General features: G+C 44.2%; 1 protein-coding gene across 1 annotated transcript in view; it reads right to left on the bottom strand.

The window, feature by feature from the left end:
• The window catches only part of LOC147121179 (uncharacterized), a 44282-nt gene extending 27974 nt beyond the window's left edge, over positions 1 to 16308 (bottom strand). The window contains exon 1 of the mRNA XM_085981289.1: positions 15606 to 16308. Coding sequence (XP_085837415.1) covers positions 15606 to 16019 — 414 coding nt within the window. The 5' untranslated portion in view covers positions 16020 to 16308. The remainder of the gene's footprint in view (positions 1 to 15605) is intronic.
• Between the last annotated feature and the right edge of the window lie 10887 nt (positions 16309 to 27195).

The raw sequence follows: 27195 nt of genomic DNA, 5'->3' as shown, positions 1-27195 counted from the left end.
TTTTTTGGTCATCCTTTGCTGGTTTCTAAAGCTCTCCCAATCCTCAGGCTTACTATTATTCTTCACAACATTATAAGCCTCTTTTAATCTAATACTATCTTTAACTTCTTTGGTTAGCCATGGATAGATCACTTTTCCCATGGAGTTTTTATTTCTCAATGGAATGTATATGTTGAAAATTTAGGAATATTTCTTTAAATCTTTGATGAATTTCAAAGCAATATTATACTTTTCCACTCCGTGTCAGCCTCAAGCACACCCACTTTGCTAAGTTATAGCTTCATTTAAAAATCTTAAGTTCCATTTTTATCTATATATATTTTCCATATATACCAATGTGCTTTTACCTCAACCTAAAACAAGCACACCTTCCTGCACTAGTGTCATCTTTGCATATCAGCAACCATTATGGCTTTTCTGAATAAAATTTGCTTATTTAGGAACTGGGTAGAGAACGCCCAAACCTACTTCAGAAGAGCCTTACTGCCAACAAAGACAGATGGATCCAAATTCAGGCCCCAGTGTCCTAACTCATTGGGCCAAAAATTGAGGTCGGCGGCGTACCTCCGGTGTATACCGCCGACCTGCGAAAAGAATACATACGCACCCACCTGATTGTGGCCCTCCTGCAAAAACTTGTGCTCTGACGCTGCGAATAGAAGGGCAGTGTAATGGCCTACAGATCCCGGGGGCACAGCCTGTGCAAAATTGTACCTGGGATCACGTGGGCCTGGTCCTCCAATCAGAGAACAGATTGTCTTTCATTCAGTTAAATTACATTATTTCATTACTACGGCCTTTAAAATGCTATCAGATTTAGCTTTTATCATGGGAATCCAATTGATTACTCATAATTCCCATTTCTAAACAAATACTGTGCGCTGTGCAGAAAGTTATGCAATTTTTTTTTAAACCTGCAGCTTTAACATGCACTAGGATTGCTTCTTGTTAAAGCATTTAAGTAACTTAATTTAAATAAAAGCTTTTTTTTCCATCTCGGGGATCCCCTTACGCTGTGGAAACAGGCCCTGCACCTGTTTCCACCAGCCGTAAAATTTCCTACGTAATTGATGGGCAGTTGGTGGGCAACTAGCCCAACTCTGTGGCAGCAATTAGGTTTTCAGAGGTGGAGCGGATGGCCTGTCAACGTGTATGTTGACAGAGCGCAAGTTCAGGATTTAGCGGAAATCCCGAACTTGCGGTGGATTTCAAAGGCGTAAAATCCGGGTCATTATTTTCACCCCCTCCTCAGGGGATAGTTAGTTGTCGTTAGGTGTAGCTCCAGATCTGCTGCCTGTGGAATATAGACTGGTCTATTTGCAGAGTAAATCATAGATGAGGCCATTTCTCTTGTGCACAGTAGTACACTGACAATTTTAGAAGTGTACTGTACATCATGAAGAGAATTTATTTTCTTGGGCGGGGTGCAATTTCCAACATTGTGAAATAACTTTTTTTTTTATGTATATACTACTTAATGTCCCACTAAGTTGGCCCAAAAACTGTAGCTGTGAATCATTTACATTTTGGTAATCTATACACCTATGCTTTTAGCAGCCTAGAAATAAACTGCTGGTGATACTAGTACAATATTCTTCTATTCGCTGTTTTAATGGAGATGTTACCAATTAATTTTAACCAGGTAAACACCTCAGTTAAAATTATAAAAATAAAGCTGATAATCGCAGTGTTCAACTCCATTCACAACTCTTCTGTTAAATGAAGCAACACATACAGCAGGACCTGGACAACATCCAAGCTTGGGCTGACAAGTGCTAGGTAACATTTGCACTTTGTAAGTGCCAGGCAATAACCACCTCCAAAAAGAAAAGCCCAACTACCAGCACTGAGTCCCTCATCAACATCTTGGGTGGGTCACCATTCATCAAAAACTTAAATGGATCAGCTATATCAACACCATGGCTACCAGAGCAAGGCAGAGGCTGAGTATTCTAAGAACATAAGAATTAGGAGCAGGAGTAGGCCATGCACCCATCGAGCCTGCTCCGCCATTCAATAAGATCTTCGAACTCAACTCCACTTTCCCGCCCGATCTCCATATCCCTTGATTCCCCATGAGTCCAAAAATCTAAATCTATCTCAGCCTTGAATATACTCAAAGACTCAGCATTCACAGCCCTCTGGGGCAGAGAATTCCAAAGATTTACAACCCTCTGAGTGAAGAAATTCCTCCTCATCTCGGTCTTAAATGGCCGACCCCTTGTCCTGAGACTATGCCCCCTAGTTCTAGACACTCCAGCCAGGGGAAACAACCTCTCAGCTTCTGACTCACCTGCTGACCCCTCAAAGCCTTTCTACCATCTACAAGGCCCAATCAAGAGTATGATGGAATGCTTACTACTCAACTGAAAGAGTGCTGCTGCAGCAACACTCAAGAAGCTCAATACCATCCAGGACAAAGCAGTCTAATTGATTGGCTCCCTGTACTGTAGTTGCAGTATGTACTATTCTACAGTCTACACTGCAGTAACTCACCGAGCTTAATTTGACAGCACCCTCCAGCCCCACATCTCTACCACTACGAAGTTACGGAAACACCATCACCTCCAAATTCCCCTCCAAGTCAAATGTCATCCTGACCTGGAGATTAACTCCCATTCCTTCATTGTCAATGAGTCACAATCCTACAATTTTCTACCCAACACCATCGTGAGAGCACCATCTATGCAACGGCCCAGATTTTACGGGGCCGATGACGGCGTCGTAAGCCCTCAGAATGGCCCCTCAAGTTCTGGGATTCCGCATGCATGAAAACCCGAAACTTGCGATGTCAAGTTTCTCCTTGACAGATTGTCCGCATGCGCCCAAAAACACTTTCACTGGCGCAGAGTTTAGCCCAGCGAATGTCCGTGAAACCCTACACCCAGTAAAAGCAGCCATAAGGCCTGCTTTTATCAGCATAAGGGTTAAAATAAATGTTAAATTACAATTTTTAAAATGATTAAAATACACAAAAGCATTTAAAATTAGTTCATGTAAATTTTGGGCTGGAATAAAATGTTTTTATTATTTTTCAAAAAATTTAATTTTTATTTTAAATGCCTAGTCAAAGGGACTGTTAATTAATTTTGAACATGGGGATATTTATTTTTATTAGAATTGTGTTTTATTTGGGGATTTCTCATAAGCTTATGAGGAATCCCTTTTTCTAATTGGTTGGCCTGGCCTACGTGATCCCAGGGTAGCTTCCGAACCGCCTGCCTTTGTGAGATCCATGGGACTTTACACAGGCGTACACACCTGCAGGCCCAGGACCCGAAGCTCCAGAGACACCAGGTACTTTCGGATTTTGTTTTCAGGTCAGAGGTGTATTCTTCTGGTATGCCTCCGGCTGCAAATTCAGGGCCATCATCTGCAGTAGTTCAAGGATACTCACTACCACCTTCTCAACTATGAATGGGCAATAAATGCAGCTCACCTACATCCCAGCAACAAAAAGGAGGGGGGGCAGGGTTAGTTTTCATATGCACTTTTCATTCCTTCCCCCACTCCCGGAGAAATTCACTCATGCTAAAGTACAGTTTCACCAGAACCACCCACCAATACCTTTCTCAAGTGAATATTCTTTACCCATGAGCATTAGCAGTGTGTGTTGGCAGGTTAGTTGCCCAGTGCTGTCCTCATACATCAATTACACATATAGGTTTTCCAGTGGGAGTTATTGAATAACGATAAGGCTTGTAACCTTGGCTGACTTATCCCTTCCCTATCCCAACATGCTGTAACATTTCCACCATGAACGCAGCTGGGATCCCATGTCTGGTTTTAATGGACATAATTCATGTTTTGGTACTCAGACCCTGATATTCAGTGGGAATTCTACTGGCTCCCAGTGTAACTTTTTTAGAAGATCAGTGATCCCAAGAGAAATGGTATAAGCAGCTGAAAGTGGGCATTTATACGTCACTCCAGGAGGTTAATTACCTCCTGCAAAGTTACAGCAAGCGACCGAGAGAACGTCTGCAGAATTTCAGGATCACAATCCTCAACACAGTAAATGATCTCAGTAAATTACTTCCATAGTCCTCAAGCATTCAAGTGATCTACGAAAGTCTGGCTGGTGCATCAAGATATGGATGGCACCAACCTTCACAACCAAATATTTCAAGGTATGAAATGTTGATGAGGTTGATGATATAGTTCCTCTGTCAGTGAAAACTAAGGGGGAGAAAATTTGTCCCTTTAGTACCGCCCGTTAGCACCAGTAGATGGCGTTAATGCGGCATTGAGACCAGTACCAACAGGGCAAGGTGAATCCAGCACCGCACGCCAAATTGGGACCCCCCGTAGTGCTGTCGGTAACAGCTATCACCGGGGACCTCAACCAGGGAGATTGTGACATCAGTGAGTGTGCAACTCTCACTGAATGCCCAATTTCCCAAATTGCTTTTAGCCACTTACCTCACCGCCTGGAGTAAACACCAACAGGGAGAGCTGGTGTGCAGCACCAGGAAGCCAGTTGCAAGGACGATATTTAAAGGGATCATCAGTAATCACTCGCACCTGTCAGGTTAGTGCAGTTTCAGTGGTTTTTTATTAGTTTCAGCTACTGCAACAGTTTCATTGAGTAATTTCAAGGTTCCTTTGTATCAGGAGTCTTGTGGCAAGTACAAAGTAGCTACATTTATTCTTCAAAGATTCAAACTGCAACACTTGGTAAGATTAATGGGGGCTGTACTGGCATGCCACCTCGCCCTCCAGGATCTACGGTGGAGGGAATGTAGACAGCGAGAAAGAAGGGAACATGCGCAGAGGGAGGAGAACAAGGAGACGATGAGGAGGAAGAAGACGAGGAACAAGAGGGAGGGAGAAGACAGCTGGACAATTGGGCTTCCGGACAGATGGTCCGTGATGTGGTGTGCCACCTCCCTCCACATAGTGCAGCAGACTTGTGGGGAGGGCCTCCTGCCAGTTGGTGGGTACAGGACTGCCCGCCTTCTCTCCAGCGCTAAAACCAATGCCTCGAAAGCTTCATGGGAAAACCTGCGGGCCCTCTCCCTGGGGCAGCGATCTGCCATGAGGATTTGTAAATAAGTGCTCCTTCTCCTTGTCCTTCTTCTTATGGTTGTTGAGGCAGCTGCACAGCCAACAATGCTGAGAATGAGGTGCTGCAGCATCAATGAACCTCCCCTTTAAGTAGTGAAAAAAGCCTGTGGCAATCATGAGTCGCGATTAGACTGCAACCGATATTGGTCCAGCCTTTAAGTATGACACCAATGAGCTTGGGTTTTTAGACTTGATTTTAAGACTCTAATCATTTTATTGAGCAGTGAGGATGAATTTTGTGTGCAGTCTAGAAAATTTTCGCCTGGCGCTAATTCACTATCTTTTGTTCTAACACTGCCCATTCCTTGGCTATAATGAATTTCTAGCCCTAAGTATTAACTAAGATGGAACTGATTTGCACTAATATGGGTCATTAGAGGAGAAGTTTAGGTGATATATTGACTGCGGTACCAAAACATCTTACCCATTATAGGAGAAACAATGCATTCCAGTACATTAAAGATGCAATTTGCTTATGTGTAGTTTGTCTGTAGTGACTTCTGTATAGTCCTTACAGGCAACACATCTCAAGTATTTTGACACCATTTGGAAAATAATTCTATGGTTGTCCAGAGAAGTTTGGAGCAGACGCTCCAAATCTAGCCAGCTTGGGAGTCCTGTTACAATACAGCAGAGGTACATAGGTGATGGACAAGTATGAGATGAACAGTGACTCAGAGGAATCACTGACTAAGCAACATTGTGGCACCATGGAGCAAAGGACTACCTAAGTATAACAGGCAGGTAGGCTACATGAATATGAGAATGGTAGTGGTGGGAGAACCTATATTGAAGGGAATAGACAGCCTTTTTGCAGTTGTGACCTTCTTGAGTCCCAAATGGTATGTTGACTCCCTGGTGCCAGCGTGAAGGACAGCCTGGAATGGCTGGAACCACTAACATAGATAGAAATTTGTTTGGGGTCTTGCAGAGAGAGTTTAAGGAGTTAGGCACTAGATTTAAAAACAAGACCTCAAGGGTGCCAACCTCCAGATGGCTTCCTGTACCAAACGCTAGATGGGTTAAGGAGAGGAAGATTAGTAAGGTTAATATGTGGCTGCAAGGCTAGTTCAAAAAAGGGAAGGATTCCCATTCTTGGACATCAGGAGAACATCTGGAACAAAGGAAGGCTATACTAAAGGGATGGTCTTCACCAGAACCAAAGCTGAACCTTGCAGAGAGGGTAAATAGAACAGTGGGGCAGGACTTTAACTACTATGAAAGAGGGGTGGGGAAAGGCTCGGTTTGAGACTAGAGAGGGAGAGCAACTGGGCAGAAAAATTAGTAAACAAGTCAATGGATCAGCAGTGGGAAACAACAGCAACTTGTACTTCTATAGCACCTTTAACTTAGTAAAATGTCCCAAAGCGCTTCACAGGAGCGTTATCAAACAAAATTTGACACTAAGCCACAGAAGGAGATATTCGGGCAAATGACCAAAAGATTGGTCAAAGTTGTAGAGAAAAGAAGCCAGGGGTTATCCTTGCATTCCAGGATGATCATGGAATAGTGAGCGGTTTTTGCAGAGGAGAGCAGGACCCAATAGTGCTTTATGTGGTCCAGCCAGATCTGGCGATGAATGGCTAAACCAGTTGTCCACCATATACGTTGAAGTCTGCATCCCTTCGACTCAAGGGAATGGAGATTAGGGCCATACCAGGGGGAATGACCAGGGTGAGAGAGAGCAATGGTTTTAATGAGGACTAGAGCAGCAAAGGTGGAGGTGAGGGAATGGTTGAGCAGATCAATAGCTGCAGAAATGCTGTGGTGAATGGAGGGCCAAAAGCTAGACAGTTGGGATTTTAAAAGTGCAGTTGTGAGTGAATTGGGAGAGTTTTTTCTCCAGGGGCGGACACAGAAGGAAGTAGGGTTAGAAGGGGGAAGGGGGATGCGGGTGGAGAGCGATACAAGGAAGCAATCAGAGATGGCCTTATCTGTGATTGACACGATGGGAGTAGCGAGGCCACATGAGATGGCAAGGTCAAGGGGGTGGCCATGAATATGGGTAGAGGAGTTTATATGGAAGGAGGGATTAAGGGAGGATAGGAGGTCAGTGAACTCAGAGGAGCGAGACCATAATGAGTTGAGGTGGAGGTTGAAATCACGGAGGATGAGAAGTCACTTGATGCAGAGGCTGAGGGAGAAAAGCAGTGAAGATATCCTGGTGAGAAAATTGGCATGGTATTTGGTGGGCGGTAGAGACATCTTCAAATGCAAGATAGATCAAGCAGACAATAAATATATTGCTCTAATGCAAAAGGGGAGTGCAAGAATATAGATCTGTGGATAAACAGACTAAAACTAAACTGAAACTTAAAAGGGAGGTGTGTGATAAAATTAGGGCTATCAATACCAAAAATAAGTAGAAATATAGAACGTGTTGTGGCAGGTGAAAAGGGAGATAAAAAAAGTTCGTAGATATAAAAGGAAATAGTATGGCCCTTAATCTAACCATATAAAAAGGAGTCAGGCGACATTACAAAGGTGGAAATGGGTAATCTTAGCGATGAAACGGATATAAGGTTGAAAGCTCAATTTATGATCAAATATGACACTAAGGTTGCAAACAGACTTGGTCAGCCTTAGACAGTTGCCGAGGAAAGAGATCAAATCAGTGAAAAGGGAGCAGAGTTTGTGGCGTGAACTGAAGATGTGGAGAAGTGTGAGGTGTTGTGTATGTACCTTTAAGGGAATAACTGGTCTCAGACTGCAGTACCGGCAGTGGCCACCCCTGTATAAAAGGCGCTAGCAAGTTTCTGTAGTTTCAGTTTCCCGATTATAACTAGTCTTTACTGAATGGAGACAATCAACTCCTGCTGTCCGTGTCTCAATTATACGCGGACATAATATTGGCGACGAGCAGATACGAACTTACCTACAGTCTGCACCACCTCATGGGATCCATTCCTGAAGCGAAGTGAGCAGAGGTTGAGGCCAGAAGGAAGAAAGAAGCAGTAGAAACGGGCGTCGACCGTGGGCATCCGCCCCTGAGTCAGCGGAGTTGAAGATTACAGGAGAAGCTGTCGAGAGCGGGGCCTGGTTCCTGTCGATGGTGCTTCAGCTAATCGGGCTGGTGGCAGGTAGTACACTGATCCTTCCTGGGCTGCGGCGGTCGAGAACTCGAGCGGGTGGCTTGCAACGGGGCCGAGCAGCGTTGTCGGGAGGAGGAGAGAGAGGGTGGAGCCGGTGCTACGAAGCCGGGCAGCGTACGGACCCGAGAAGAGGGAGGCAAGAGTCCCACAGGGTTGTTCCACGATGGGAAAATAATAAAATAAAATAAATATTAAACGCGCAGAAAACCGCGAGGAGCTGCAGGTTGCAACGGAAACCGCGGAAAGCAGCGCTAGCAACAGCGGGGAAGAAGGCAAAGCACGGGAGGCGCCATCTTAATCCAGCGGGGAAGAAGGCAAAGCGCGGGAGGCGCCATTTTAGATTTAAGATGCCGAAGACTGGCTGTATCACTGCCTTTGATAATGCAATAGAGGACTGGACCACATATGTGGAAAGAGTCGAGGTATATTGCGAGGCAAACGAAATAGCCGATGAGAAAAAGGCATCGGTATTGCTAAACTTAATGGGCGCTAGAACGTACGGCCTATTGCGGGACCTGATTACTCCAGCCAAACCGAAGGCGAAGAGTTTTAACGAAATTGTTGCTATCCTACAGGAACACCTAAACCCTGCACCGCTGCTGATAGCAGAAAGATTTAAATTCCACAGGAGAACTCAGCATAAAGATGAGAGCAATGCTGAGTACCTTACGGAACTACGCAAGCTATCAAAGCACTGCCAGTTCGGAGCAGGACTGGTAGATACCCTACGGGACAAATTTGTCTGTGGACTCCTGAGTGAAGGAACACAGAAGAAGTTACTCGCAGAAAAAGAGCTGACGCTAGATAAGGCTTTCAGCGTGGCAATATCGTATGAAGCAGCAGCCAGGGGAGCTGCGGAAATACAACAAAAGCCACAGGAATACAGCACCCACGAAATGACACGGGGATTTGCAAAATGTTATCGCTGCGGCAGAACTAACCATGACCAGAAGGACTGCTGGTCCAAGGACAAAATATGCAGGCAATGCGGAAAGATGGGACACATTGCACGAGTTTGCAGGTCTGGGAAGAAGACCAACAACAACAAAAAGGCTACTAAGGAACCGTACAAGAAAGTACAAAAGATGACGGACAGTAGTTCCGAAGACCAGATGAGCGATAGTGAATCCGGGAACAAGAGACTAAGCTGTCTCAAACTTCACAATGTAATCGCAAAAGAGGATCACCGAACCATTTGGGTCACCCTCACGATAGCAGGGTCCCAAGTTAAAATGGAATTGGATACAGGGTCAGCGCTAACTGTCATGAATCGACGAGACTACAAGCGGCTATTCTCACACATACCCTTGAGAGAGACATCCATCGTCTTGACGATGTATACGGGGCAAAAAGTACACCCCAGAGGAAAAATAAGGGTGCCTGTCGAATACAACAGCAAGAAAATACGGAAATTGTATCTCTACATACTACAAGATGGTGGACCACCGTTATTGGGACGTGAATGGATCAGAAAGATAAGCTTAGATTGGCACTCCATTCATGCAATGACGGTGGACGGTAAAAAAAATGAAGACGTCACTCCTGGACGATTGTCAACAATGTTAGCTAATGCCAAAGAGGTATTTCAACAAGAACTGGGCACTCTTAAAGGCGTAACCGCCTCGATAAAAATAGAAGAGAATGCAATTCCCAAGTTTTTCAAAGCGAGACCGGTACCATATGCAATTCGCCCAGCCGTCGAGGCAGAGCTGCAGAATCTGGAGAATGCAGGCGTGTTGTCTAAGGTAGACTGGAGCGAGTGGGTGACACCCATCGTTCCTGTCATGAAGAAAACGTTAAGCAATAAGTCTGAGGAGCCAAGGAAGGTTCGCATCTGTGGGGACTTCAAGGTGACGGTGAACTCAGTCCTTCACACAGTACAATATCCTCTTCCAAGGATAGAAGACATCTTCACCTCACTATCTGGAGGGAAGCGTTTTACAAAAATTGACCTAGCACAAGCGTATTTGCAGATGGAGGTTGAAGAATCCTCTAGGAAGTATCTCACGATAAACACTCACAAAGGTCTTTACCAGTATCATCGATTGGTATTCGGAGCAGCATCAGCTCCGGCGATATGGCAAAGAGCGATGGAACAAGTCCTGCAAGGGATTCAGGGGACTCAGTGTTACTTGGACGACATCCTTGTAACAGGTGAAGATGACAGTGAACACCTTAACAACCTAGAACAGGTGCTCACTAGACTACGGGAACATGGGCTACGAGCCAACCGCCCCAAGTGCGAGTTTTTTAAGAAACAGATATCGTATTGTGGCCATGTGATTGATGAAGAGGGGTTACATAAGTCCCCTGACAAAATTGAAGCGGTTGTTAAGGCCCCAGCGCCTGAAAATGTGTCGCAACTGAGGTCATTCCTCAGATTGGTGAATTACTACCATAAGTTTTTACCGAATTTGTCCACAATTCTGCACCCACTGAACGCCCTACTACGAACGGGAGTAGCATGGAAATGGAGCAATGACTGTAAGCGGGCCTTTCAGAAGAGTAAGGACTTAATCACTTCAAGAGAAGTATTGGCTCACTACAACCCATCACTACCGATAAGACTGGCGTGTGATGCGTCTCCCTACGGCATTGGGGCGGTACTGTCACATAAATTCCTTGATGGTTTAGAGAGGCCGATAGCTTTTGCGTCACGCTCGTTAACTTCAGCCGCGCATAACTACGCCCAAATTGACAGAGAGGCCCTCAGCCTAGTGTGGGGGGGTGAAGAAGTTCGATCACTACCTGCACGGTCAAAAATTTACTCTACTAACTGATCATCAACCTCTTGTCTCCATTTTCAACCCTCAGAAGGGCGTACCGATAATGACAGCACAACGGCTACAGAGGTGGTCCCTTTTCCTAGGGGCACACCAATATGACATCGAGTACAAAGGAACTAAACAGCATGGGAATGCTGATGGATTGTCGCACCTACCGTTGCCGACGGTGGAAGAAGAACTTGCAGTGGATCCAATGGAGATATTCCACTCGACCATAGTCGAATGTCTCCCTGTGACGAATGCAAACATAGAAAAGGAAACACGAAATGACCCGACACTATCCCGGGTCTATGATTTAACGATGAAGGGATGGCCAGCACATGGCGAACCACTGCTGCCAGCATTCTCGCCGAGAAGAGAACAGCTGTCAGTGTGCAGAGGAACCTTGATGTGTGGATCCAGAGTAGTAATTCCACCCAAATTGAAGGATAGAGTGTTCAATGAGCTTCATGAGGGTCATCTGGGAGGGGTAAAAATGAAGAACTTAGCCAGAGCGTTTGTGTGGTGGCCAGGAATCGATAGAGAAATCGAAGAGATGACCAAGAGCTGTACAGGATGCCTGAGGTCCAAAACGCCCCACCACAAGCCCCTCTACATCCATGGGAGTGGCCCTCATCTCCATGGCAAAGGGTGCACATTGATTTTGCTGGTCCCTTCATGGACTCGATGTTTTTAATTGCGGTGGATGCACATTCAAAGTGGCCAGAGGTAATAAAAATGTCCTCAACCTCCACAGAAAAAACTATCTCAGTCTTACGAACTATATTCGCCAGGAATGGGCTGCCTGAACAGGTTTGCTCTGACAATGGACCACAGTTTGTGTCTGAAGAGTTCCGGAGGTTCTTAAAGAACAATGGTGTTAAGCATTACACATCTGCCCCATATCATCCAGCCACTAATGGATGGGCCGAGAGGTTTGTTCAAACATTCAAGAAGGCTATCAAGGCAATGTGTAATGAAGATATACCCCTACAACACAAGGTGGACAACTTCTTGTTTGCCTACCGGAATGCGACACATGCGGTTACCAACCAAACTCCAGCCATGATGTTCTTCAATCGAAGACTACGATGCCGCTTGGATTTGGTTAAGCCAAACGTCCGAAGAGATGTGGAGAACAGGCAGTTTCAAAATATGAATGAAAGGCCGACCAGGAGTTTTAAGATAGGTCAACCAGTTTTGGCCCGGGACTACCGCACGGAGAAATGGCAGCCAGGAATGATTTGTACACGGCAAGGACCTCTCATGTATACCGTGGACGTTGGAGAGAGCATTGTAAGACGCCATGCTGACCAGATTCTAGAGTCACTGGAAAACGTTAACTCCACACCACGATCTGATACACCTGGCGATGAAACCGACGTACCAATTGCAGCTACCGCAGAATCGGTGATATTGGAAGCAGATGAACCAAACAACGACATTGATCCAGACTCAACCTTGCCAGAAGAACCTGATACCCCAAAGAGGCGTTATCCAGACAGAATCAGGAAGCCTCCTCAAAGACTGAACTTATAATTGCTTAACCTCAACCAATGTATCTAGCAACTGTAATTGTGATTGTAATTAGTTATCATTTAGTTGTTAAATGAATGTTATGTACTGTTTATCTAAAAGGGGAGGAATTGTTGTGTATGTACCTTTAAGGGAATAACTCGTCTCAGACTGCAGTACCGGCAGTGACCACCCCTGTATAAAAGGCACTAGCAAGCTTCTGTAGTTTCAGTTTCCCGGTTGTCTCCATTCAGTAAAGACTTGTTATAATCAACTCCTGCTGTCCATGTCTCAATTATACGTGGACATAATATGAGGAAATCTACTTTGGACCCAAGAAAGACAAATTGGAATATTTTCTTAATGGCAAGAGACTAGAAAGTGGAGTATCAAAGAGATTTGGATGTCCAGGTACAAATCACTAAAAGCTGGTGCACAGTTACAAAAAGTAGTCAAAAAGGCTAATGGGATGTTGGCCTTTATCACAAGAGGTTGGAGTACAAAGGGGAGGAAGTTATGCTTCAGTTGTACAGAGCCTTGGTCAGACCCCATCTGGAGTACTGTGTTCAGTTCTGGGCACCAGACCTCAGGAAGGATATACTGGTATGAGGAGGTAGAGCGCAGATTTACCAAAAAGGATACCGGGGCTAAAAGGTTTCAATCATGAGGTCAGGTTGCATAAACTTGGATTATATTCCTTTGAGTTTAGTGTAGATTGAGGAGAGATCTCGCTGAAGTGTTTAAAATGATAAATGGGTTCAACAGGATAGAAACAGGGAAGCTATTTCCTCTGGTGTGGGAATCAAACAAGGGGGTAGAATCTTAAAATTATAGCTAGGCCATCCAGGAGGGATCAAGAATCATTTTTCCACAAAGGTTAGTGGAGATGTGGAATTTTCTCACCCAAAAAGCTGTGGATTCTGGGTCCATTGCAATTTTCAAGACGGAGATCAACAGATTTTTATTAGCTAAGGATATCAGGGGACATGGATAAAAGGTAGATAAATAGAGTTGAGATACAGATCAGCCATAATCTAATTGAATGACGGAACAGGCTCGAGGCTGAATGGCCTACTCTTATTCTTGTGTTCCTAGAAGTAATGATGAATTTCTACAAAATATTGGATAAATCACAGTTCGAGTACTATGTGCAGTTTTGGGCAGCGGCAGGAATTAGGTATGGGTGTAGAAGGCTGTGGGCTTAGGGAAAGCCAGCAGCACAGCAAAGGCAAATGGGTATGGGAGTGGGAGGCTGTAGTACCACGAAAGGGATGCAGGCCCCAAAAATATTAATTTTTAAATTTAGAGACAGTAAGCCTGGGAGTGGAGGCAGCAGGTGGGTAAGCAGCAGGAAAGGCTAAAAAAGAAAAAAACCTTAAAAAAAAAAGCAGTACCACCTAGAAGAATGGAGACTCAATTTACAGTGCCACTTATGGTAGGATGACTAACGGGTAAATATAATGGCAAGTTTGGATAGTTTTATAATTTGAAGCAGATGTTACCCAGGTGCAACAGAGGTGTGAAAAGCCATGACAAAGTCATGACACGGGGGTAAAAAAATTGTAACTGGGATCTCAGATGCTCGCAAAACAAATTAAACCCAAGAGGTTATCACCACAGAGGTCTGTTAATACTGTATACATTGTAACATCTGTTTAATCTATTAATCATTGTAATTCTTATTCAAACAAAAAGGGATCTTATCACCGTGCAGAGAAACCAAACGAAGATCTAGGGCTAGAAATTCGGTATAGCCCCGTTTGGGACATTAACTTTTGAAAAGTAGAAAAAGTAGCGCCAGGTGCTAATGATTCTCTCCTGCTGGGAAATTGAGTTTTAGCACTCCAAGAGGGAAGTGGAGCGCTAAATCAAGCACTAAACACTTCTCTTAGGGCGCTAAAGCCCGAAAGCGGGGCGGTAGCGCAGAGTGCTGAACAATTTGGAGTGCATTGCTAACGGCATCAGAGGCTGCTTCCCTCGCTTAAAGGGAAGGGCCAGTGATGGTGCACACTCTATGACTCTAACCTACTTGTCGGAAGTTCTGCGTTGCAAGGCGACCCGCGTGACTGCCATTACAGCCCCAAACACTCTCACAAAGTGGAGGGCTTGGACATCTTGCAGCAATGAAACATCAAAAACTTTGAGCAGGCACCAGACTGGTGCAAATCATAAAGGTTGGCCTCCCTGAAAACCATTCCCTTTAATTAGCGCTCCCCAAGCGGCCAGCCGAGTTGACAATGCCTCCTCTTCCTGCCGTTGTTCACGCCCGGTGATACAGCAGGGGGCGATAAAGGGGCGCCGCACACTTTATGACGTCATGATCTGCGAGGCGCTAAAAGCCCAAGCGGTAAGAGTTAGCGCCAGCACTAAACTGGCACTGAAGTTTGCGGGCGTTGCTGCATTCGCCGCGCCCTGTTGCTAACCCCTTAGCGCCCCCCCCGCGCTAACCAACCAAATTTCTCCCCCCTAGTCTAACCACCAAATACTACAATTAAAAGACTTGCATTTATATAGCACCTTTCACAACCTCAAGACATCTCAAAGTGCTTTACAGCTAATTAAGTACTTTCTGAAGTGTAGTCACTGTTGTAATGTAGGAAACGCAGCAGCCAATCTGCGCACAGCAAGCTCCCACAAACAGCAATGAGATAATGACCAGGTAATGTTTTTTTTAATGATGTTGATTGAGGGATAAATCGGGGTCAGGGCACGGGGCTAACTCCCCTGCTCTTCTTCGAAATAGTGCCGAGATCTTTTACATCCACCTGAGAGTAGACAAGCCCTTGGTTTAACGGCACCTCCGACAGTGTAGTACTCTTTCAGTACTGCACTGGAGTGTCAGCCTAGATTATTGTGCTCAAGTCTCTGGAGTGGGACTTGAACTCAGACATGATAGTGCCACGGTTGACATTTATTTGAAGTAGCGCAATATATTTTTAAAAGGTTGCATCTGAGTTATATCAAGTCCCCATTTGGCTGGACTTCGTGGATCTGACTGCAAAAAAAAATTCAGCCGAGAGGCAATGTATCAGTTTATATCTGTACATATACAGATCAGTTCCGAAACACTAGTTCACTCTCTGTACCATTAAGTAATTAGTACATTGGTTTACCCAACCTTTCGAATTTTCAAAAGTTTAAGATCTTCATACTTTATTTTCCTTACCTTCCTGCACTTTTTAAGCTTTTGCTTTCTTTTGTATTTTTTGTCTGCTTTGCTCTCCTCGTTGAGACTTTCTCCCAAAGGCTCGATCAAAGGCTCGTATTTGTCTGGAAGAAAAGCAATGTGAACCTTTTTCGAATTCGATATCCCTTTGACCTGTTCCGGCTTTTGAACGTTTTCGAGTTGATGTCCATCTGCTGTTTCCTGGGTCTCGTTAACAGTCGGCAGAATATCGACTTGTTTCGATTTAGTTTTGGAATGTTTTAGATGTTTCCATTTAATTGGTTGTTCAATTCGAAGCAGGTCTTCCTGGTCAGTCTCGAGTGCATGAGATTTGTCCCTTTTGAACTTCAAGTTGGTAAAACCAATGAATGGCGACTGCCGTTTTACCCTTGATTTCATGTTTTCCACGGACATTGTTGTAATTCCATAAACGCAGAACGTCTGCACTATCGCTTGCAGATAAACAATGTAACCTGCACTTTGGTCCTAGTGGAATCCTAACCCTTGGACAGTTCATTCTCTTTATCTAATTTACATGCATCAGACTGAACCAATCGATTGAAGTTGTATTTCTGCATTCTCGTGCAGACGTTTTTGGCAAGCACTTGCTGAGAGCAGGGGAGACACGGTTACACATTATTTGATAATATTGCTGCTGAACAATGCAAAAGCAATGCAACAATTTCCAGCTATATCGTGCCTTTAACATAGGAAAACATCCCAAGGCACTTCACATGAGGACAAAGGACCAAAAGCTGAGTTAGAGAGGCAGGTTTTAAGGAGGATCTGGAGTGGCAGAGGAGTTTGAGGAAAGTTATTCCAGATTGTGGGAGATAAGTGGCTGAAGGGTTGGCTGCCAATGGTGGAGCACAAGAGGCTGGAGTCAAGAGGATTAGAGAGTTCCAGGAGGTTTGTGGTGGGACCCGAAAACAATTGCTTCAGTTTTCCCAATGTTTAACTGGAGGAAGTTAACACTCATCCAAGACTGGATGTCAGACAAGCAGTGTAACAGCACAGAGGCATTGGAGGGGTTGAGAGAGGTGTCACCAGCGTACATGTGGAAGTTGGCCCCGTGTCTGTGAATAATGTCACTAAAGGATAGCATATGGATGAAGACAAGGGGAGCCAAAAATGGATCCTTGGGGGACTTTGGGGTGGCAATACAGGGATGGGAAGAGAAGCCCTTGCTGGAGATGCTTCATTAGTAATTAGCCCACTGTTGTTCCAGTGGGATAACACCACGCCTTTAAGGAGCATGCCAACTGGCAAAGTGACTTTGCCAAGTCTATAAGCAGAGGAGTGAACAATAAACCATAATTGTTGCATTATTACACATAGTAAACACTAATAATTAGCTCCCCATATAAGTAAATGAGTAACCAAACCCAGCACATTTGATTTAGTCTGTGTTTAGTTAGCTGATATCAACCAGGACAGCTGTTGGGGTGCTACAATTGGCTTCAATACCCTTTGGGCTAGAAAGGGAAAATTGGCTATGATTCCTGCCCTTGATCACTATCCACTGTTGGAAAGTGCATCTGGACATCAGGTGAGGGTAGGATCAGGCTTGACTATGACATTCGCCTTAGTTGATTAAGTTGCTAACTCAGCTCACATATGAAGAATGTCCATTTGAGTTGCATACCTCTTGGCAGCTGGCCACCAATAAATTGTATAACAGAGTCAACAGGGAAAAAATTGGGTTGATTTGAGCCTCTTGTTAGCTCCCCGGGGGGGGGCGCTAATGGGGTGCAAATCCCCTAGCACCTGGGCGCAGTGCTAGGCCCCTCCCCTTTAATCAGGGTTGGAAGCCTGCGGTGACACGGCGTGATGTGCCGTCGCACGTGGCATTGTTGCATGTAGTGCCGCGACCTTCAGTCATAGCGCCCCAAGATGGAGGTGGAGCGTTTCCAGTAGCGCACCACCTCCTGCTTGGGGCGCTACTGCTGAATTTCCGGCGGAGGGGCGCTAGCACCCCGACGACGTTAGCGCCCCAAAAGGGGCACCACCCAATATCTCCCCTAACATCTTCAATAGAAGAGAGGAAAAAACTGAACCTTCCCCCAGAATAATATAAGCATCACAAAGTGGAGGTCATTTTAACTTTCATCACCGGGTGAAAAGAATGAGTGAGTGGCATCCGATTTTCTAGCGCCTGTTATTTGCCTGGTACAAAAATTAAAAGTAACCCCAGTATCACGCTAATTTAGTGCTCTAAGGACAACACTGTAAATTGGCAAAATGGGAGTTGGTCCCTGCATTTTCTCAACCTATCAGTGTTTGCTCTGTCATCAAAGATGGTAATTTAGAGATTAGGCAAATCTTCGCCGAATGGGGGAAAAAAATCATACAATGAGTCACCCACAGTATTTTCATGCACATCTTAGTTTCTGGCTGATAATTGCCACTGGCAGTAACACGGCAAAAAAGTCTGCCGCCTGCCACTTCAGTAAGGGTATAGAAAGACCGAAAGGAAAGTTAAAAATTACTTCAATTTGATAGGTGGATGATTCCATTTGGCCTCCTCCCGAGGTCCCCACCATCATAGATGCCAAAGTCTAGCCAGTTCAGTTCACTCCACATAACATTAATAAATGGCTGAGTGCACTGGACATTGCAAAGGCTTTGGGATCTGACAATATCCTGGCAATAGTGCTGAAGACCTGAGTACCATAACTGATTAGCTGCCTAGTCAAGTTACTCCAGTGCAACTATGATATTTGCATCTAACTGGCAAACTGGAGTCATACCAAGCACAAGGGAAGATGGTTGTGGTGGTTGGAGGTCAATCATCTCAGCCCCAGGACATCGCTGCAGAAGTTCCTCAGGGCAATGCCCTAAGCCCAACCATCTTCAGCTGCTTCGTCAATGGCCTTCCCTCCATTGTAAGGTCAGATGTGGGGATGTTCGCTGATGACTGCACAGTGCTCAGTGCCATTCGCAACTCCTCAGATAATGAAGCAGTCCATGCCCGCATGCAGCAAGACCGGGACGACATTCAGGCTAGGGCTGATAAGTGGCAGGTAACATTCGCACCACACAACATGATGGGTCTAGACAGAGTAGATAGAGAGAAACTGTTCCCATTGGTGGAAGGGTCGAGAACCAGAGGACACAGATTTAAGGTGATTGACCAAAGGCAACATGAGGAAAAACTTTTTTACGCAGTGAGTGGTTAGGATCTGGAATTCACTGCCTGAAAGGGTGATGGAGGCAGATTCAATTGTGCTTTCAAAAGGGAATTTGATAAGTACCTGAAGGAAAATAAATTGCAGGGCTACGGGGAAAGGGCGGGGAGTGTCACTAGCTGAAGTGTTCTTGCAGAGAACTGGCACAGGCTCGACGGGCCGAATGTCCTTCTTCTGTGCTGTAACCATTCTATGATTAAACTAGGTCAACTTTTGATACTTACTAAAAAGTGAAACCAAGAAGCTGTACTGCAGGGCAATTCACTTTGTGTGCAGTGCCAGCAGCCCAATTACAATTAAACACGAAATCTCAATTAAAGCACTTTGATTAATCTAAATTAAGTGTATTACTGTAAATAGCAGTAAGTAAGGAGCGTGCAGTAAAGAAATGTGAAACAGGAAGAAAAACCAAACAGCAATTTGAGCGGTCAGTATAAATGATTTCAAGAAACGTGTTTTTAGGGAGAGAATAGATTGAGGGTTATGGCAAATAAATTAAGTTGATCTATCAAAATGGGATGGGCCTTTTCATGTTCCTAAAAATTCTGATATTATAAGGTAGATTATACTGCTATAGTAACCATGGAGTGGGAATATTCAATTGACAATATCTAGTAGAGCTAGAAGCTGCAGCAAATGGTAAATTCAGTGTAGAATGCTGGTACTTCTGTGTTATTTTTTTTAGTATTATAGCTGGGTTGCAACTGGGTGAGGGCATGCTGATATGTTTCAAGACTAAAGAAGATTTTACAAGTTACTGTTTAACCAAACAAATAAAATCGATGTCTGACGGGTCTGTAAGCTTACAAATGGAAACTTCAGTGTACTGGTAATGTTACCATAAACTCTGCTCGTTCAACGAGCAAAGCAAGCAAACAATGAAGTAATCTGAAAATCAATTTTTTTAAAGTTTGTGTTTGGGATAAACTTGGAGCTGGGCAGATAGTTCAATTTTGTGGTAGACCTGATTAGCTAATTTCAGATATATTTTGAATCCATTTTCTAAATTGTAAATAGTCTCACTGGAGTTTTTGCAGATTCTAGCACAAGGGCTAAAGGTCAAACACAACACTAGATTACAACCTGCAAGTCACACAATATATACCATGCTGTTCTTACATTGCTTAATATTAGTTTAAAAGATTATATTTACCTGGAATATATAACAATTGACTGAATAAACAGAGCTTGAGTTTGACTGGGGACTTTTGAGGGACAATAAAGGTCCCTTAATGTTCACGTGAGCACAGCCTTGTGCTTTTTTTATATATCTGTTCCAATTTTCTGCTCTCTTTTCCTAAAAGGTGACTCATGCTGGGATATGATTCCACGGGGACTGGAGCCCTCCAGTACCTAACCTAAGTATCCAAAGCACACTTCAAAAGCAGACAGTTGGCAACTGTGCATACATGAGACCATTGGGTATCAGTGTTCATAGAAACACAAACTGAATTGTGAAATGTGATCTCAAAGCACCAATAAAAATCCTAAAATCCGATATAATAAAAAGGGATTTAACTTATTCAGCCACCTTGAAGCAGTGGCCTTCATCGTAAGCTTTTATTCAGGGCCATTTTTCAGCTACATAGAAACATAGAAGATAGGAGCAGGAGTGGGCTATTTGGCCCCTCGAGCCTGCTCCGCCATTCAATGCGATCATGGCTGATCATCCAAATTCAGTACCCTGTCCCTGCATTCTCCCCATATCCCTTGATCCCTTTAGCGTTAAGAAATATATCTAACTCCTTCTTGAATATATTTAATGAATTGGCCTCTACTGTCTTCTGCATTAGAGAATTCCACAGGTTCACCACTCTCTGGGTGAAGAAATTCCTGCTCATTTCTGTCCTAAATGGCCTACCCCTTATCCTTAGACTGTGACCCCTGGTTCTGGACTCCCCGACCATCGGGAACATCCTTCCTGCATCTAGTCTGTCCAGTTCTGTCAGAATTTTATAAGTTTCAATGAGATCCTCCCTCAATCTTCTAAACTCCAGTGAGTATAAGCCCAATCGACCCAATCTCTCCTCATATGTCATTCCTGCCATCCCAGGTATCAGCCTGGTGAATCTTCGCTGCACTCCTTCCATGGCCAGAACATATGTCCTCAGATAAGGCGACCAAAACTGCACACAATACTCAAGATGTGGTCTCACCAAGGCCCTGTACAACTGCAGCAAGACATCCTTGTTCCTGTACTCAAACCCTCTCGCTATGAAGGCCAACATACCATTTGCCTTCTTAACTGCCTGCTGCACCTGCATGCTTACCTTCAAGCGACTGGTGCACAAGGACACCCAGGTCTCGTTGCACTTCCCCTTCTCCCAATCTATTGCCATTCAGACAATAATCTGCCTTCCTGTTTTTGCCACCAAAGTGGATAACCTCACATTTATCCACGTTATATTGCATCTGCCATGCTTCTGCCCAATCACCCAACCTGTCCAAATCATCCTGGAGTTTCTCGGCATCCTCCTCACAGCACATATGCCCACCCAGCTTTGTGTCGTCTGCAAATTTGGAGATATTACATCTAGTTCCCTTGTCTAGATCATTAATTAATATATATATTGTGAATAGCTGGAGTCCAAGGACTGATCCCTGCGGTACCCCACTAGTCACTGCCTGCCACTTGGAAAAAGACCCGTTTATTCCAACTCTTTGCTTTCTGTCTGCCAACCAGTTCTCTATCCAAGTCAATACCTTGCCCCCAATCCCATGTGCCTTAACTTTACACGCTAATCTCTTATGTGGGACCTTATCAAAAGCCTTCTGAAAGTCCAAATACACCACATCCACTGGTTCTCCCTTATCTATTTTACCAGTTAGATCCTCAAAAAATTCCAGTAGTCAAGCACGATTTACCTTTTGTAAATCCATGTTGACTTTGTCCGATCCTGTCACTGTTTTCCAAGTGCTCTGCTATTACATCTTTTATAATGGACTCTAGTATTTTCCCCGCTACCGATGTCAGGCTTACCGGTCTGTAATTCCCCGTTTTCTCTTTACCACCTTTTTTGAATAGTGGGGTAACATTAGCTACCCTCCAATCCATGGGTACTGTTCCAGATTCCATCGAATGTTGGAAGATGATCAGCAATGCATCTACTATTTCTAGGGCCACTTCCTTAAGTACCCTAGGATGTAGATTATCAGGCCCTGGGGATTTATCGGCCTTCAATCCCATCAATTTCCCTAACAGCACTTCCCTACAAATACTGATTTCTTTCAGTTCCTCCCTTTCATCAGACCCTATGTTCCCCGACACCTCTGGGAGGTTATTTGTGTCCTCCTTTGTGAAGACAGAACCAAAGTATGTATTCAATTGGTCTGCCATTTCTTTGTTCCCCATTATAAATTCCCCTGATTCTGACTGCAAAGGACCTACGCTTGACTTCACCAATCTTTTTCTCTTCACATATCTATAAAAGCTTTTACAGTCAGTTTTTATGTTCCCTGAAAGCTTACTCTCATATTCTATTTTCCCCTTCTTAATTAATCTCTTTGTCCTCCTTTGTTGAATCCTAAACTGCTCCCAATCCTCAGGTTTACTGCTTTTTCTGGCCAATTTATATGTCCTCTCCTTGGATCTTATGCTATCCCTAATTTCCCTTGTTAGCCACGGTTGAGTCACATATTGCTTTTTGATTTGTTAATGTTTTTGAGTAGGTCTCAATTTTTTTGAAACTGCCGGTCAACTTTTCCACACTTTATAGGCATGTATGGGACATCCAGTTATTGAACTCTCAGCTACACAACAGATGTTCACATTTCACACATAGTTCCATTTCTCATGTTAAAACTATCACAATAAAGGTCAATTTAATAGTTACAATCAATTTACAAAGACAGAATCACAGAAACCCCACAGTGCAGATAGAGGCCATTTTGGCCCATCGAGCCTGCACCGACACATATCCCACCCGATCCCCGTAACCTCTACACCAACACATATCCCACCCTATCCCCGTAACCCCACGTATTTAATTCCCCTAACACTAAGGGTCAATTTATCATAGCCAATCATCCTAACCCGCACATCTTTGGACTGTGGGAGGAAACCGGAGCACCCGAAGTATCAAAATAAAACTTGATCCTTGATATAGAAACAGAAAATGCTCGAAATACTCAGCCGGTCAGGCAGCATCTGTGGAGAGAGAAACAAAGTTAACATTTCAGGTCGATGACCTTTCGTCATCCATCTCTCTCCACAGATGCTGCCTGACCTGCTGAGTATTTCCACCATTTTCTGTTTATATTTCAGATTTCTAGCATCTGCAGTATTTTGCTTTTGATCCTTGATATATTTTATCTGTATTTTGTATCTGTATTTTGTGTCAGCAAGATTCAATAAACCCACTATCACCCCTACTCATTACTGTTACTATCCCTGCCCATTTTTTGATTCAGCTGGTTTCACACCATTGTTTCCAGGCAGCGCCAGTGCCACACTAAAATGGGACTGGGCATTTAAATGAATCAGAAAAGTACCCAAGGACAGCAGGGGTGAGCCAGAGGAGTAGCAGCAGCCTGAAGAAAATGCGGGGGAGAACCCATGGACAGTTACAAGAGACATTCATGCCAATCTAATATGGAAGTCCTCTTTACTACTACATCTACTCACTCCGTAAATAGTCCTGACTCTTCCACCATAAAAATGGCATAATCTACAGACACTTACATAGAAACATATAGAAGATAGGAGCAGGAGTAGGCCATTCGGCCCCTTGAGCCTACTCCGCCATTCAATGAGATCATGGCTGATCATCCAAACTCATTACCCTTCTCCCCATATCCCTTGATCCCTTTAGCCTTAAGAAATATATCTAATTCCTTCTTGAATATATTTAATGAATTGGCCTCAACTGCCTTCAGTGGTAGAGAATTCCACAGGTTCACCACTCTCTGGGTGAAGAAATTCCTCCTCATCTCTGTCCTAAATGGCTTACCCCTTATCCTTAGACTCTGAGCCCTGGTTCTGGACTCCCCCGCCATTGGGAACATCCTTCCTGCATCTAGTCTGTCTAGTCCTGTTAGAATTTTATAAGTTTCAATGAGATCCCTTCTCATTCTTCTAAACTCCAGCGAGTATAAACCCAATCGACACAATCTCTCCTCATACGTCATTCCTGCAATCCCAGGTATCAGTCTGGTGAATCTTCGTTGCACTCCCTCCATAGCAAGTACATCCTTCCTCAGATAAGGCGACCAAAACTGCACACAATACTCAAGGTGTGGTCTCACCAAGGCCCTGTACAACTGCAGCAAGACATCCTTGTTCCTGTACTCGAACCCTCTCACTACGAAGGCCAACATACCATTTGGCTTATTAACCACCTGCTGCACCTGCATGCTTACCTTCAGCGACTGGTGCACAAGGACACCCAGGTCTCGTTGCACTTCCCCTTCTCCCAATCTATTGCCGTTCAGATAATAATCTGCCTTCCTGTTTTTGCCACCAAAGTGGTTAACCTCGCATTTGTCTACATTATACTGCATCTGCCATGCTTCTGCCCAATCACCCAACCTGTCCAAATCATACTGGAGTTTCTCGGCATCCTCCTCACAGCACACACGCCCACCCAGCTTTGTGTCATCTGCAAACTTGGAGATATTACATCTAGTTCCCTCGTCTAGATCATTTATATATATTGTGAATAGCTGGGGTCCTAGGACCGATCCCTGCGGTACCCCACTAGTCACTACCTGCCACTCGGAAAAAGACCCGTTTATTCCAACTCTTTGCTTCCTGTCTGCCAACCAGTTTTCTATCCAAGTCAGTACCTTGCCCCCAATCCCATGTGCCTTAACTTTACATACTAATCTCTTATGTGGGACCTTATAAAAAGCCTTCTGAAAGTCCAAATACACCACATCCACTGGTTCTCCTTTATCTATTCTACCAGTTACATCCTCAAAACATTCCAGTAGATTAGTCAAGCACAATTTGCCTTTTGTAAATCCATGTTGACTTTGTCCAATCCTGTCACTGTTTTCCAAGTGCTCTGCTATTACATCTTTTATAATGGACTCTAGCATTTTCCCCAGTACCGATGTCAGGCTTACCAGTCTATAATTCCCTGTTTTCTCTCTACCACCTTTTTTGAATAGTCGGGTAACATTAGCTACTCTCCAATCCATGGGAACTGTTCCAGAGTCTACAGAATTTTGAAAGATGACCAGCAATGCATCTACTATTTCTAGGGCCACTTCCTTAAGTACTCTAGGATGTAGATTATCAGGCCCTGGGGATTTATCGGCCTTCAACCCCAACAATTTCCCTAACACCATTTCCCTACAAATACTGATTTCATTCACTTCCTCCCTCTCATTAGACCCTATGTTCCTCGACATCTTTGGGAGGTTATTTGTGTCCTCCTTTGTGAAGACAGAACCAAGTATGTATTTAATTGGTCTACCATTTCTTTGTTCCCCATTATAAATTCCCCTGATTCTGACTGCAAGGGACCTATGCTTGACTTCACCAATCTTTTTCTCTTCACATATCTATAAAAGCTTTTACAGTCAGTTTTTATGTTCCCTGAAAGCTTACTCTCATACTCTATTTTCCCCCTCCCAATCCTCAGGTTTACTGCTTTTTCTGGCCAATTTATATGTCTTCTCCTTGGATCTTATGCTATCCCTAATTTCCCTTGTTAGCCACGGTTGAGTCACCTTTTTTGTTTTATTTTTATGCCAAACAGGGATGAACAAATTCTGTAGTTCATCCATGCGATCTTTAAATGTTTGCCATTGCCTATCCAACGTTAACCCTTTGAGTAACATTCCCCAATCAATCCTACCCAACTCGTGCCTCATACCATCGTAGTTTCCTTTATTTAAATTCAGGAACCTAGTCTCTGAGTCAACTACTTCACTCTCCATCTAAATGAAGAATTCTATCATATTATGATCGCTCCGCCCCAAGGGGCCTCGTACAACAAGATTGCTAATTAATCCTTTCTCGTTACATAATACCCAGTCTAAGATGGCCTGATCTCTAGTTGGTTCCTCGGCATATTGGTCCAGGAAACCATCCCGTATACACTCCAGGAATTCCTCCTCCACAGTATTGTTACTAATTTGGTTAGCCCAATCTATATGTAGATTAAAGTCACCCATGATAACTGCTGTGCCCTTATTACTCGCGTCTCTAATTTCCCATTTAATGCCATCCCCAACCTCCGCATTACTGTTTGGGGGTCTGTATACAATTCCCACTAACGTTTTCTGCCCCATGGTATTTCTCAGCTCTACCCATACAGATTCCACATCATCAGAGCTAATATCCTTCCTTACAATTGTGTTAATCTCCTCCTTAACCAGCAATGCTACCCCACCTCCTTTTCCTTTTTGCCCGTCTTTCCTGAATATTGAATACCCCTGGATGTTGAGTTCCCAGCCTTGGTCACCCAGGAGCCATGTTTCCGTAATCCAAATCATATCATATCCGTTTAGATCTATTTGCACAGCTAATTCATCCACCTTATTACGAATGCTCCTTGCATTAAGACACAAAGCCTTCAGGCTTGTTTTTTTTTAACTCTTAGACCTTTTAGAATTATTATTTACTGTGGCCATGATTGATTTAAACCCTTGATTTCTCTGACTGCCACTTTTGCTTTTCTCCTTCCTGTCTTTTGCTTCTATCCTTGTTTCCCTTTCCTCTGTCTCCCTGCACAGGTTCCCAACCCCCTGCCATTTTAGTTTAAACCCTCCCCCACAGCACTAGCAAACACTCCCCCTAGGACATCGGTCCGGGTCCTGCCCAGGTGCAAACTGTCCAGTTTGTACTGGTCCCACCTCCCCCAGAACCGGTTCCAATGTCCCAGGAATTTGAATCCCTCCCCCTTGCACCATTCCTCTAGCCACGTATTCATCTGAAATATCCTTCTATTTTTACTCTTACTTCTCTGCACACAGCAGGTCACGCAGCCCCCATTCATGCCACTGTGGCAAAAGTGAAGGATTTTTATCTAGTTTTGGCTTGGTAGAGCTTTCGTTTAACTCAATCACAAGATATAAGGGGTTGGATTATCCTTCACTGCCTTTCTCTGGATTGGGCAGGGTACCTGCAGAAATGACAGTAAAATAAGGTTGACCTGGATTTTTTTTCCCTATGCCCCCATGAGGACTGATGCAGGCTGCTTCTTTTCTATCTACCACATGTAAATGCTGGTGGAGATGGATGGGGTGGGGGGTGGAAGGGTCCAGTTTCCCATCCAATTTCCTTCTCATGTGTCCCTTGTCATCAGGAGTTTTATGCACAAGGTGTTTCAGAAAATAAGTCTGCCCAAAGTTCTGTAGTATGCGAACAAGACATCTTTAATTCATTGGAATGTCTAAAAGTGGAAAGTGGAAAACACTGGACCAATGGCCGCAATTTTGCCAGCGCTCAGAGG

The sequence above is a fragment of the Somniosus microcephalus genome, chromosome 3 (assembly GCF_052327205.1).
Source record: "Somniosus microcephalus isolate GS21.2 chromosome 3, FLI_Smic_1.0, whole genome shotgun sequence".
In the NCBI taxonomy this organism is placed as follows: Eukaryota; Metazoa; Chordata; class Chondrichthyes; order Squaliformes; family Somniosidae; genus Somniosus; species Somniosus microcephalus.
This window is presented reverse-complemented; position numbering and strand designations above follow the sequence as displayed.